At 41.1% G+C, this 12,784-nt stretch overlaps 1 protein-coding gene across 9 annotated transcripts in view; it reads right to left on the bottom strand.

Annotated features, from left to right (window-relative positions):
• mcamb (melanoma cell adhesion molecule b) overlaps window positions 1-12,784 on the bottom strand; it is a 47,140-nt gene that overhangs the window by 3,521 nt on the left and 30,835 nt on the right. Inside the window, exons 2-18 of one of the 9 annotated variants that reach the window (XM_005720823.1) lie at window positions 11,012-11,136; window positions 10,682-10,907; window positions 10,076-10,146; window positions 9,885-9,972; window positions 9,609-9,788; window positions 9,160-9,290; window positions 8,918-9,053; window positions 8,704-8,819; window positions 8,353-8,494; window positions 8,135-8,259; window positions 6,450-6,588; window positions 5,321-5,407; window positions 4,556-4,618; window positions 3,600-3,668; window positions 2,555-2,593; window positions 972-1,007; window positions 455-578 (exon numbers count right to left, since the gene is read on the bottom strand). In XM_005720823.1, coding sequence (XP_005720880.1) covers window positions 455-578; window positions 972-1,007; window positions 2,555-2,593; window positions 3,600-3,668; window positions 4,556-4,618; window positions 5,321-5,407; window positions 6,450-6,588; window positions 8,135-8,259; window positions 8,353-8,494; window positions 8,704-8,819; window positions 8,918-9,053; window positions 9,160-9,290; window positions 9,609-9,788; window positions 9,885-9,972; window positions 10,076-10,146; window positions 10,682-10,907; window positions 11,012-11,136 — 1,897 coding nt within the window. Of the gene's footprint in view, window positions 1-454; window positions 579-971; window positions 1,008-2,554; window positions 2,594-3,599; window positions 3,697-4,555; window positions 4,619-5,320; window positions 5,408-6,449; window positions 6,589-8,134; window positions 8,260-8,352; window positions 8,495-8,703; window positions 8,820-8,917; window positions 9,054-9,159; window positions 9,291-9,608; window positions 9,789-9,884; window positions 9,973-10,075; window positions 10,147-10,681; window positions 10,908-11,011; window positions 11,137-12,784 lie in introns of those variants that run through there. The other 8 variants (XM_013910949.1, XM_013910951.1, XM_013910955.1 and 5 more) reach the window with 8 other exon arrangements.

Genomic DNA, 12,784 nt, shown 5'->3' with positions numbered 1-12,784 from the left:
TCGAGGGTCGGTGTCCTGCAGGTTTTAGATATCACCCTGGGTCAACACACCTGAATCAAATTATTAGTTCATTACCAGACCTCTGTAGAACTTCAATACATGTTGAGGAGGTAATTTAACCATTTAAATCAGCTGTATTGGATCAAGGACACATCTAAAACCTGCAGGACACTGGTCCTCAAGGCCAGGAGTTGCCCACCCCTGATCTAGACTCTGGGGGGTTCTGCCCTAATTCCTATCACTGCTGGGATTTCATTCGGCTGTGATGGGCCATCGGAGTCTAATCACAACATAGCATAACTGAATTTTCTACATCGATGCATCATGTTCAGTTCTTTCTAATGGTCTAGAACTACAATACTGTGATACAGTCCAGCCATAAAATCACATTTTAATGTCTCCTTATGTGGACACATTGTGTGTTTATGCATGGAACTGCTGTCATTGCACTTACAAGTCTTGCTTGCCAGATCGGCCGCAGATCCTGCCCTTCTTGTACAGGAAATAGAGCACGCTTCCCAAGATAGCCAGAAGGAAGATGGCGATGATGATGATTGCGATAACAAAACCTTTGCTCTCTATTGGAGAAGAAGCACAAAACACCCACAGCTTTACTTACTGCACCCGGATTTTGGAATAGAATGACAGCAGGAGACAGGAGAGTCTGATACAGGTGGAGATACAGTTTGCAATGCGCCTAAAGAGAGTGTGGCAGTAGCATCATTCAGGTGACCCTGAAAGATAAAGAAACGAAGTGGCTGTTTATCAGGGCTGCAGGAGCAGCAGTGCTTTTACAACATGCGCAGGAAGAGGTGAAGATGATGAACAACCCAATGACGCTTTGATGTTTTGTTCATCACCAGGGAGGGTTCTCGTGAAAGCTAGGAGGCGAGAGAGCGAGAAGTGTGCTTACAGAGGAGAAGTGGAAGGAAGGCGGTAGAGAATCTGCAACAGCAGAGTGATGTACAAACCTTTCTTGATATTTGGTGATTTGGTGGGCGTTTGAACTGAGAAAAACCAAATGAACACAGGAATCAGTGGGCATATGCACATAAATACTTCATATAATACTCAAACACAGTTTAGATCAGGGACACGTGGTCCACTTTGATCTTAAGTGGGCTGGACCAGTGAAATGCCTCTTTCACATTTAATCTCCGAGATGTCTTACATATGCAGTTTCAACATTCAGATTTTCAATGACAAACGTTTAAATGACAAATGTTTAAAATTGCAGAGAAAGATCTGGCAGTTGATTGCCCAGTGATATGAATGGCAATGGAAGCGGTCTTTATGAATAGGAAAAGCTGTAAAACGTGAAAATACAGTTAAAAGTTCAAAAGCTCCTCCTTTCAAAGTTGTCCATTGGGCCAGATTGGAGTCTTTGCTGTGTCAGCTCTGGCCTGCGGGCTTATGGTTGACACCCCAGGTTTGTGTTGCTGATGTTCAGCAGAGTCCTGAATAAATGTTTTATTTCAGAGGATCTTATCAGTGTTTTGAATCGAAACATCAACTTTGATATGCAAACTGCAGTCAGCAGCAGAAGAGTCATTTTCTACAGGGGCCCTGTTTAATCCCGTTTATCAACGCTTTGGGAGAAACGTGGACTCAGAGCAGTTTTCCTCTGAGGGGCTGAAAATTTCCTGGTGTGACATATAAACAGAGAGCAGACACAGAAAAACACAAAGCAGGACCCATAATGGGAGTCAGGAGACTCACTCTGAGTGCATTTAAAGCATCGGCTTTAGATGCACTCAATGATGAGAGTCACAATGATGCATGTACGTGTGTGAACCTTTCTCTTTTTATTTCCACATCATTTGCAAGCATGACTTCATTCTCAAACTTTAAGACTACATTAAAACAAAACGTCTACATTTATAATAACCCAACACGCAGAACAGCAGTCATGACAATAAATTAATAATTAAGACACCCTGTAATAACAACAAACCTCACTTTTAATGAGCTATCTATCATACCACAGCGGTAACTAAGGCCTGCAGGTGTTTCTGAGTTTGCGTCACGCCTCCTTGCTCTTATCCTTTCTTTCTGACTTACAGAAAAAAAACTGCCCCACAAGACTAAATAAAAGAAAGTCTGGAGACTCTGAATTTGCTGGTTATAAGCTTTCAATTCAATCAGTTCCATTCAGTTTTATTTATTTATTGCCAATTCACAACAACGGTCGTCTCAAGGCACTTGATTCTGCAAAGTAAAGAGCCAACAATCAGCAACAGCCACCTGCCGTGACTGGGTGTAGGCTGAACGGGAAGAATAGAGGGGAAAAAGAACGGGAGAACATAGAGAGGGTAGACAAAAGTTACAGCATGCAGCAGTGGCACATAAATGCATCAGGAGTGAAAAAAGGTGTGTGGAGAAGATCAAGCCCTATCTAAACTTTAACAAAAAGATTAATCCTAATGTGAAAATGATGGAGGGCGACTCTCTCCTGAATCCAAACTGGGAGGTTTTTGATAAATGAACTACCTATTTCTGTCAACCAAGTTTAATTATGCATTTTGTAGCTGATTTAATTGCACGGTGGTCTTACCTGGGTCATTGACATAGTTAGTTGATGTGTTTTGTGTAACTGAAAGCAGGCAGAGGCACAGAGAGGAGGTTATTTGGGTCACTACACATTTAACATCACAGAGGTTAACAGTGTCAAAAGGTCTGTATAGGTTCTCAGTCATCAAGGACATGGTGCGAGCTATGAGTTCTTAAAAAGAAGGCAAATGGACTTGTGTAGCTTCACATCTCATCCAAGAGGCTTCTTCAGTTCTGAAACAACTGGCAGAGATGTAAACCCCACTGGGAATTGTCTCCTTGGAGGTTGAAATACCTGGGAAAGGATATCAAGACTGTGTGCCAATTTATTTAGAACTGAAGAAGCCTCTTGGATCAGAGTCGAAATGTCTTCCCAAACCTAAAGAAGTCCAATTGCTCTTTTTAAGCACTTAAGACATCAGTGTGAAAAAACAACAACACAGAGAGGAATATGAAAAATCACAGACAACACATTACAACACTTGGCAAAGCTCAGCATCTTTAGATGAAAGTCAAAACACACAGAGACACGGATGTGAACAGGGGGGGGACACGAGTAAAAGGGAAAAGTGAGGGGACTTTAATTTATACAGCAACAGTTCTTCAAGGTGGTTTATGTAGGACCCAACAGTGCTAGAGAGAAAACCTCAACATCAGAGGATTCCCCATTAAAATAGCACTTGGCAACAGTGGGAAGGAAGAACTCCTTTTTAACAGGAAAAGGTGCAAATGCAGCCAGTAAGTTCAAAGAGAAGATAAAAAAAGAGAGAGAACAAAACACAAGCTAAAGAAGAGAACTGACAAAACTTAATAACATGCATTAGAGACATATTACGGGAGAAATGCTCAGTGCATCATGGGAGGTCTACCAGCAGCCTATCTATTGCATCATGAATAAGGGATGTCTCAGGGTTCACCGGATGCAGCCATAACTATAAGCTTTATTAAAAATAAATGTTTGAAGCCTCGTCTTAAAATGAAATAGAGCCTCATAGCGGGTTTGAGTTCCATGTTAAAAATCAAGCACAGCAGAATGACTGTGATCTTACCGGTGTCATTGATAAAGGTAATGTTTGTTGATGGTATGGTAGTATTGGCAGTTGATGTGTTGTATAAAACTGAAAGCAGGTAGAGAGGAGGCGACTTCTGTTATCACACAGGGGTGCACATTAAACAGTGGGTTAACAGTGACAACAGGAAACAACACAGAGTGAAATACAATCACTGACAACATGTTGGAGCGTTGTTTTAACTCAGCCACATAGGAGCATGCCAAAGCATCTCCATCTGACTTCAGTCTGGACTTTAAGTAGTCCGATCCTAAAGCTTCACCGTGTGAGTCATTCAGAGGTGGACTTGCTGGTGTGCTCTGGATCATGGTCCTGCTGTATAACCCAGTTGCTCTTAAAAACTGCATGTTGTTCTTACTATTTTTGTCTAGCATAAAAATTTGTTCGCTGATTTGAAACATTTGATAAAAATATACTTAAAATAAATCTAGAAGGACAAAATACAGTTTCAGCACAGTGTACACAGACATATTCAGTTCAATTTTAACAACAATAATATACAAAAAAATGCCAGTGATCAGATTCTCCATGAATAAACACTTGGCAACAGTGACATGTGGCAGTACCAGGCTCAGGGAAAGGCAGCCGGTGGGAGGGAAAAAAGAGAAAAAAGGGGAGAACAAAACACAAACTACAGAAAAGAGTTGACAAACATTAATAACATGCAGCAGTGACAGATAAAGACACGGGGAAGGATAAAAGGGGATTGAAGAAAAAATGTTCAGCGCATTGTGGAAGGTCTATCAGCAGCCTAAAATTATTGCAGCATAACTAAGAGATGGTTCAGGGTGACCAGATCCAGCCATAACTATAAGCTTTATTAAAAATAAATGTTTGAAGCCTCATCTTAAAATGAAATAGAGCTCTACAGCGGATTTGATTTCCATGTTAAAAAAAACAAAAAAACAGGCACAGCAGAGTAATCGTGATCTTACCTGTGTCATAGGTTATAGTATTGGTTGATGTGGTAGTGGTGGTTGTTGGTGTGGTGTGTACAACTAAAAACAGTTAGACGCACAGACAGGAGGTCATGTTTGTTACTACACAGGGGTACACACTAAACAGCACAGGTACAAAATGACAGCAACAACACAGAGTGAAATATTCACAGTCACAACAACAGGTTACGGCACTTGGCAGAGCTTAGGCCATTTAGATGAAGAGAAAACCCAACAATAAGAGGATTGCCTATGAGCAAGCATTTGGTGACAGTGGGAAAGAAGAACTCCTTTTTAACAGGAAGACTGCCAGCAGAAACCGGCTCAGGGAGGGGCAGCCAGTGAGTGTAAAGAAAGAGAAAAGAAGGAGAGCATGAAGAGCCAAGAACAGAACACAAAGTATAAGATATAAGACAGACAAAAATCAATAGCATGCAGTAGTTACATATAAACACACAGGGAATGAAAAGAATGTAGAAATGCTCAGTGCATCATGGGAGTAACATTAGTCTCAGCCGATAGCAGCACAAGTAAGGCATGGTTCATGGTCGCCAGTTCCAGTTATAATTATGAGCTTTTTCAAAAGGAAATGTTTGAAGCCTCGTGGTAAAAACAGAGAGTGTGCCTGTCTCGCAAATTCGAGCTGGGAGCTTTCTGACAAGTTAGAAATCTCTCTTTCCCAGTCAAATTTAATTTTGCATTTAGCAGCTGGTTTCATTTGCATGATGAAAAACAGGCACAGCAGTGTAACTGTGGTCTTACCTGTGTCACTGGATATAGTAGTGGTTGATCGTGTGGTAGTGCTGATTGTTGGCATGGAAGTGATTGTTGTTAATGTGGTGTTTAAAACTAAAAGCAGGTAGAGGCACAGAAAGGACGTCATTTTGTTATTTACACATGGGTGCCCGTTAAACGACATGTGGGTTACCAGGGTGAAGAATGTGAAAAACAACAACAAAAAATATAAAGATTGAACAATCACAGACAAGACGTTACATCATGTGGCAAAACTCAAGACCTTTAGATGAAAATGAATAGAGACATGAGGGGGGAGGGACATAGGTAAAAGTGGCAAGTGAGGAGAACAAATAAAAACATGCAGGCATGTTCGGTTCGTTTTTATGTAAAGTGCTATTTCACAACAGTCGCCTTAATATTAGAGAGAACAACCCAACAATGAGAGGATTCCCTTTGAGCAAACACTTGGCGACAGAGGGAAGGAAGAACTCCCCCGTGGTCAGAATGGAGGGTGAATGGAAAGAGAAGAGAAAAAAATAGGGAGACAAAACTTTGGAAGAGAAATGACTAAAGTTAATGACATGCAGTACTGACATATAAACATATCAGGAGTGAAAAGAGGGGAGTGGAAAAGACCTGGTCAGTGGACCTCATGAAGTCCACCAACAGTCTGAGCCTACAGCAGGATAACTGAGGACTTTTCCAGGATCACCTGTTTTATGAACAAGGCTCGAAGCCAAATCTTAAAAGCAGAGTCTGTCTCCTGAACCCGCTGTTTACCAATATTTCATAGATGAAGGCCTTTATGTCTAGCTTAATTAACTGATTTTTGTCATGTCGTTTGATAAATACAACTCAACATCATCTGCGTAGCAGAAACATGTAGACACAGAAGAACTCCATAAGTAACTTTTCCATGTAAGAAAGAATCCTTGTTTGTATTAATAGCTGGAACAGAAAACTAACAGAAATATATGATTCAAACAAAAGCAGTGGATTTCGTCGAATGCAGTGGTGTCCGTAGAAAAATCTTGTGATCAGCCATCTATGATGAGCCATCTGCGCTAAGATGAACTCTAAACTCTGTGACGAACCTGACTGAACTACTAACTACAAAGATTGCAGAAAGGAAGCACAGGCTGCAAGAACTCACTGGTTTTGATGTTGAACTCCACCACTTTAGAGCCAAAGTCATTGCTGGCATTGCAGAAAACTTTCACATTGGGGGTGATCTTGAAAGTGACCACACTCTGAGCGCCATCTTCAGTCTCTGTTTGCAATGCATTTAGGTTCTGCAAAAAGGACAGTTAAAGACAGAAATAGAAAAGCAGATCCAAGAGCAAACAGGTGAGAAGACAGTTGAGCACAATATTGATATAGACTTCCAAAGACTAAAGGTTTGCATGCCCATCATCATCGTGAAGGTAAACTAGACATTAGCTAGTATTAGCTCTGTCAGTCCAATCAAATTTATTTCTAACTCTGTAAAATCCAACCAGTAGTGGCGCAACGGATCACTGTTGATCCGTGATCAGAACCGATCCCACTCCATGGTTCGGTGATCCGAAGATTCGAAAAAGAAAAAAAATATGTGTATGGTGGGCGTGGTCAGTCTGTCTGCAATAGTCATGGCCAACGCTAGCACTCCAAGTGAAAGAGCAGAGGAGTTTGCGGCATTTAAGCAGCCCTTTGCTGCCTAATCTGACCATGCTAAAGCTGTTACAAAAGCTATTACAAAAGCTATTGGGGTGTTTATAGCTCCAGACACGAGGCCCTATTCCATTGTGCAAAACAAGGGGTTTAAACATATGATAAACGTGCTTGAGCCACGCTATGATATCCCGTTGCGTGTCCACTTCAGTGACAAGATCGTTCCAAGCATGTATGAGCAGGAAAAGTCAGGCATCTTCTGTTGCCCTAACTACAGATGGGTGGACCTCCAGGGCAATGGAAAGCTACGTGACCGTGACCGCTCATTATATCACAGCGGAGTGGTAGATACAAAGCCCTGTACTGCCCTATATAGCACCTAATTTGTTTTTTATATAATTGCGTGGAATGAGTATTGAGTTGAATGTTCTTTAGTGGGCAAAAAAATTAATTTTTCTTGTCTTGTTTCGTTTTTTGCTGATCCGAAAATTGATCCGATCCGTGACTTAAAACCGTGATCTGATCCAAACCGTGAGTTTATTGATCCATTGCACCACTACCAACCAGTGCTGCTTAAATCAGTGAGAATCTGATGTGATGTCAGCTAAATGATAATGTTAGCATGCTAATGCTAATTAACCATTTTTACCATTTTGCTCTAGAACGTTAGCATGCTTTAGTGCTTTTAGCACTAAACAACTGCATAACTGAGGCTGATGGACATATCTAACACACACTTTTAATCATAAAACAAATCACTGCACAAAATATCTCGAGGCACAAAATGTCCGGTAGTTGTTGAAACATTTTGTTCAATTTTCCTGCATCTGTATTGCTAATCTGTTCAGGACTTGCTGATTTGTGGTTACTAAGACTATTAAAACTGTTCAAAAGTGAAGACCATACTCTACTAATGTGAAGTCTCACCCACAGTCCACCAGCCAGCTCTTTTTTAATCGTGTGCCATAAACGGCAAAATACCACAACAGTATTGGAAAGAAAATGCATTTAAGTTAAGTTTAAAATTCAAGTTAAAAATTGTGTTCCACTATTTGTCCCACTGGACGCATTTATCAAAATGGAGGTCTGGAGGACTTTGGATCAACCTGTTGAAGTCACAACTGGAATAAGCAGATCTCTGTTGTGGCTGTGACTAAGCCGAGAATGACAAGCTTCCCTCTGCTGTACCTTCCCATCAGAAGTTGTCCACATAATTGTGGGAGCAGGAAACCCTGTGGCACTGCAGGTCAGATTAACAGTTGTCTCATAAGTCTCCACTTCTTGGACATCTGGCCCCAAAATCTGTGGCGAACCTGCAGAATGAGTAGCAAGAAATACAACCTTATGCAATAACTATGCAGTCACAAACTTTGGACATGGTCTCATTTAAAGAAAATACAACTCACCCTTAACATTGACTTGAAGTGTGCTGCTGGTTTTCATCCCCTCCATCTCAGGAACGGTCACAACGCACTTATACATCCCTGCTGTTTCTAACGTTGCGCTCTTCACACTCAAAGTGTTGCCTTTTGACACCAACTTTTCATTCTAGACAAAGGTGAACAAAAAAAGCTTGTTTGACTCAACACGTTTAAATGAGCATATAAGTACTGGGTGAAATAGGTGTTAGACGCCTCTAGTCAACCTAACTGCTGGTACGACTCTGCCACAGTGTGAAATGATTGTTTTCTAGGTGCAGCTTACTTGTTACTGTTAGACAAGCAGTTGTATTGTATATATGTATGTATCTATGTAACCTTAAACCAGGTTGTGGATGTCTGGAGAGAAGACAGGGCATTGCAGCTGGCCTTCAGCTCCTCTCCTTCCATCACCGCAATGCTGTCTTTAGGCATTATAACAGCAGATTCAAGGTCTGCACACACAGACAGAGAAACAAGGCATACAAGTCAAACAGAGAACCTACTGTTAAAATGTATTTGATGAAAAGCTCATCCAGAGTAAAACACTTACAGTTAACCGACACCTTAGTACTCCTTGAGATCACCTCAAAGTTATCCGTTTCCTCAAAGGTGCACTCATAAACTCCACCGTCTAAACGCTTCACATTAGTCCGCACCATAGTCTTGTTCTCCACAGAGTATTCACTCTGCAAAGTTCAAGATTAACTTTAATGTCCTCAAAGTGCTCAGGAAAACATCGAATTGCAACCATTTCCACATAAATGAGGAGTATGGAAGTGCTGATTTTCTTACATTTTGGTGCTTAATTGTGGTGATTGAGGATGGATAGTTGCCATTGTTATCGCAGCGAAGCTCAAGTGTGTCCCCTTCCTTGATTTTGCCCTTTGGTGACTCCACCCAAATAGTTACTTCAGTGGGGAGATCTAAAACACAGAGAGATGAATTCAAGATTAAACTGCAAACCTGAACTATCCTTAAAAATAGGAAACTGAGGCCTGTCAAATCAAATTAAGGAAAATGTTATTAGTATAATATCCTATAATACTTGAACAATAGTGTTATTTTAACTTAGTGAACTTCATGAGAAACTATAGCATCCATTTCCACTTCAAAATATCAAAACAGATCCATTAAGAAACTTCTTCTAGTTTGTTTCTAGTTTTTCTAGTTTGGTGTGCAAGAACATTGCATGAACTGGAAACCAAATGCAAGCCAGTTTGGTTTCAATTGGTGAAACTCACAGTATACAGTGATGTTAATGTGCTGACTCTCGGTCATCTTGGTCGCTCCAGGGACAAAGTAGATGACTTCGCAGTAGAACACTGCATCTTTGTCCTCCTTCTTAACTTTCATTGTCAGCTCACTCTGGACTGAGAAAAGACCACTCGATTCAATAGTGGTGCTGGAGGTTACAACCACCTCTGAAAGAAATAAAAATACTGTAAACATAAAAGAACAGGACAGACACAAACTGAAACAGCTAAGGCATTCCAGTTTTAAATATCAATCTGCCTTACCACGTGGAGTATTGCGAAGGGGCATGTTGTTTCTGTACCAAGTGATATGTGGCTTTGGGTATCCGTTTTTGACCCTGCAAGACCCAATCTAGTGGGAGAGGGGGTAGGTAAGGAAATTCAAATGATAAAATTGCATCCTCGCATTTTGTAATTTTAGTCTTTGATGTTTGTGATCGCCAAAACCTTTTCACCTTGGATGGAGCTTCTTCATTTACTGATATCCCTGTTTCCACTGCCTCAATTGTAGGAAAGGTTGGTGATTCTGCACAAGACGTAAGAAAGGATAAGAACTAGAAAAGGAAGCATTTAGAAAGGAACAATCATAGATTCTGATAGCTAAAAATTTCAGAAATATTGTAACACTATAGGTATGTTAATACAGTGAGTTCCATAATTTGTTGAACAAAGACACAATCTCTGCCTCCGGACACAGTGGACTTTAAATCGAAAAATCCAAATGCGATTTGAAAGCAGTTTTTAATTTAAGAGGTTTTGCAAAGTAATTGGACCTAAATTGGACAAAAAAAAAGATAATTGGTCAGGAAAACTGGTAAGCAGTTTCATGAACAGGTGAGGTCTGTTCCATCTTCTTTTGTTTTTCTTCCAAAGCAAATGAAGCAGATACAATATCTGAAGTTGATCCGTTAACTTGTAGCAGCAGCAGTAAGAAATATATGGAAAATATGGAGCAGCATACATTAAGAGAGGATACTGATGACTTGCTTAATGAAAACAACCGTTTCAGTGCGAGAGAGCAGACAGCATAGAAAATGCAATAAAAGCTTTCAGAGTCTTACTAAACACTTGGAGCTGGGTTCGTCCCTCTGCTTCCTCAGGTGTGAGAGTTTTGATGACACAGATAAACTCCAAGTTGTCCCTCACTCCCACATCTCTGATAGCCAGCACAGCAGCGGTTCCATTGACGTTCAAGCTGATCCGATGCGTGAACAGTGTGTTTTGTTCTGCAGCCTCATGCATTGGTTCCTTGTTGTAGATTCTCTGTCTCTCCTTATTAGGTAGCACCTAAAGGTCAGAGTTTACAGAATCAAACATCAATCAAACAGAGAAACGTGACACCCATCACACATCTGTGTGTTTCTGTGCACGTTAAGCTTCACCAAACTCACATAGAACCACTGTATGGTGGTGCCGCCCAGGCCCTCGTCAGTTGTAAACATGCAGGTGATCTGAGCCGTCTCTCCAGCCATTACCTCCACTTTGTCCTCCATGTTCACCTCCACTATGGCCCATGCTGAGAAAAATACAATAAATTACCCACCAACATATATATATTTTTAAAAGAACTGACCAGATTATTAAGCAATTCGGTGCTGCACGTACAACTATTATCTACTTAGCTTTAAACTGATCTCTTTTCAAAGTTCTCATTTAAAAGAGGACCGTTACACTCTGACTCACTGACATGACTTCCATTGCATTATTTTCACAGCTCTGTAGCTGTTGTGTAGCCAGCTGCTGTATGACAGTTAGTGGCACAGTCAGCCTTTATGGAAATATAGTTTAAAATGATATGACTGATTCAGCAAACCAGTATAATGCTGCAACATTTGTATAGCGCTTTTCTAGTCCCTAAGGACCCCAAAGCGCTTCACACTACATTCAGTCATTCACCCATTCACACACTGGTGATGGCAAGCTACATTGTAGCCACAGCTGCCCTGGGGCGCGCTGACAGAGGCGAGGCTGCCGGACACTGGTGCCACCGGGCCCTCTGACCACCACCAGTAGGCAAACACGGGGTTAGTATCTTGCCCAAGGATATTTGGCATGCAGCCAGGAGGCAGCCTGGGATCGAACCACCAACCTTCTGATTAGTGGCTGACCTGCTCTGTCACCTGAGCTACAACCACCCCAGTGTTGGAGAAATTGTTTTTAAATCACATCAAACTTTTTTTCTGGCCCTGAATTTCTTGCATCCATACCAAGATATATGAAATTCGGCAATAACATCCTTATATCAACAAGAACAATGAACGCTTAACCACTAATGGAAATGGACAAGATGGAGATACAACAAACCCCAAACAGGCAAAGAATCAAAAATAAATAACAGGGAAGAAAGTTGTTGCGAGTCAAAAGAAAGAGGGAGATGCTATGACAGGAATGAGAAGCCCACCCATGTCCACATTAATGTGCTGCATTCCAACATGTCACCCTCTCACAGGAAGAAAGGCCCAATTTACAGGCAACATAGTAGCCCCACTGTTCCTTTATGATCTGCCTCTGAAGACCGAGTGGTTTTTCCCCCTTCCAGGATCTCCTGATGTGAGGCATCCTTTAAATCTAAAGGAGGGACCCCCAATTACACTTTACATCCCAGTGTCTCAGCGGGTGCTTGAGATGCCAATGAGAGATATAGCCTGGAGGTCATGAGGCTGCCAGGTTTGATTTAATCTTTCCTGAGTGTCTGTGTATTGTGAGCGATGGCAGGAAACATCTTAGTTTATGTCAATCGAAGCTTAAGAGAATGTAAATATGATTCCTAAGTGTCCCGCAATAAGCAGTTTGAGCTTCAGGAACCACTGACAGTTTTTAACCAGATTCATGGTGAGTACATATTTAAAAAGACTAAAATTACATGTGAGTTAAAAATGATACTGTGTGTTATTTATAACAGTTTATCAATCCAGCTATGAGTGCATAGCTTAGCATGTAGCACTGGTAACTTCTGATCAAACACAAACATGGAAAAGTCCACTGGCACAAAGCAGCTGATTTTACAAATGAAGATAAAAAGATACTAAAATAAACATATGAAGTGGTCAAGCTCACAATACAGGATGAAAGCAACAAAACAGCCACACACAAAGCAGCAATGTAAGTTTGTGTGTGTGTGTGTGTGTGTGTGTGTGTGTGTGTGTGTGTGTGTGTGTGTGTGT

Source organism: Pundamilia nyererei, unplaced genomic scaffold (genome assembly GCF_000239375.1).
Source record: "Pundamilia nyererei isolate P.nyererei 1_Seehausen unplaced genomic scaffold, PunNye1.0 scaffold00003, whole genome shotgun sequence".
Taxonomy (NCBI): domain Eukaryota; kingdom Metazoa; phylum Chordata; class Actinopteri; order Cichliformes; family Cichlidae; genus Pundamilia; species Pundamilia nyererei.
This window is presented reverse-complemented; position numbering and strand designations above follow the sequence as displayed.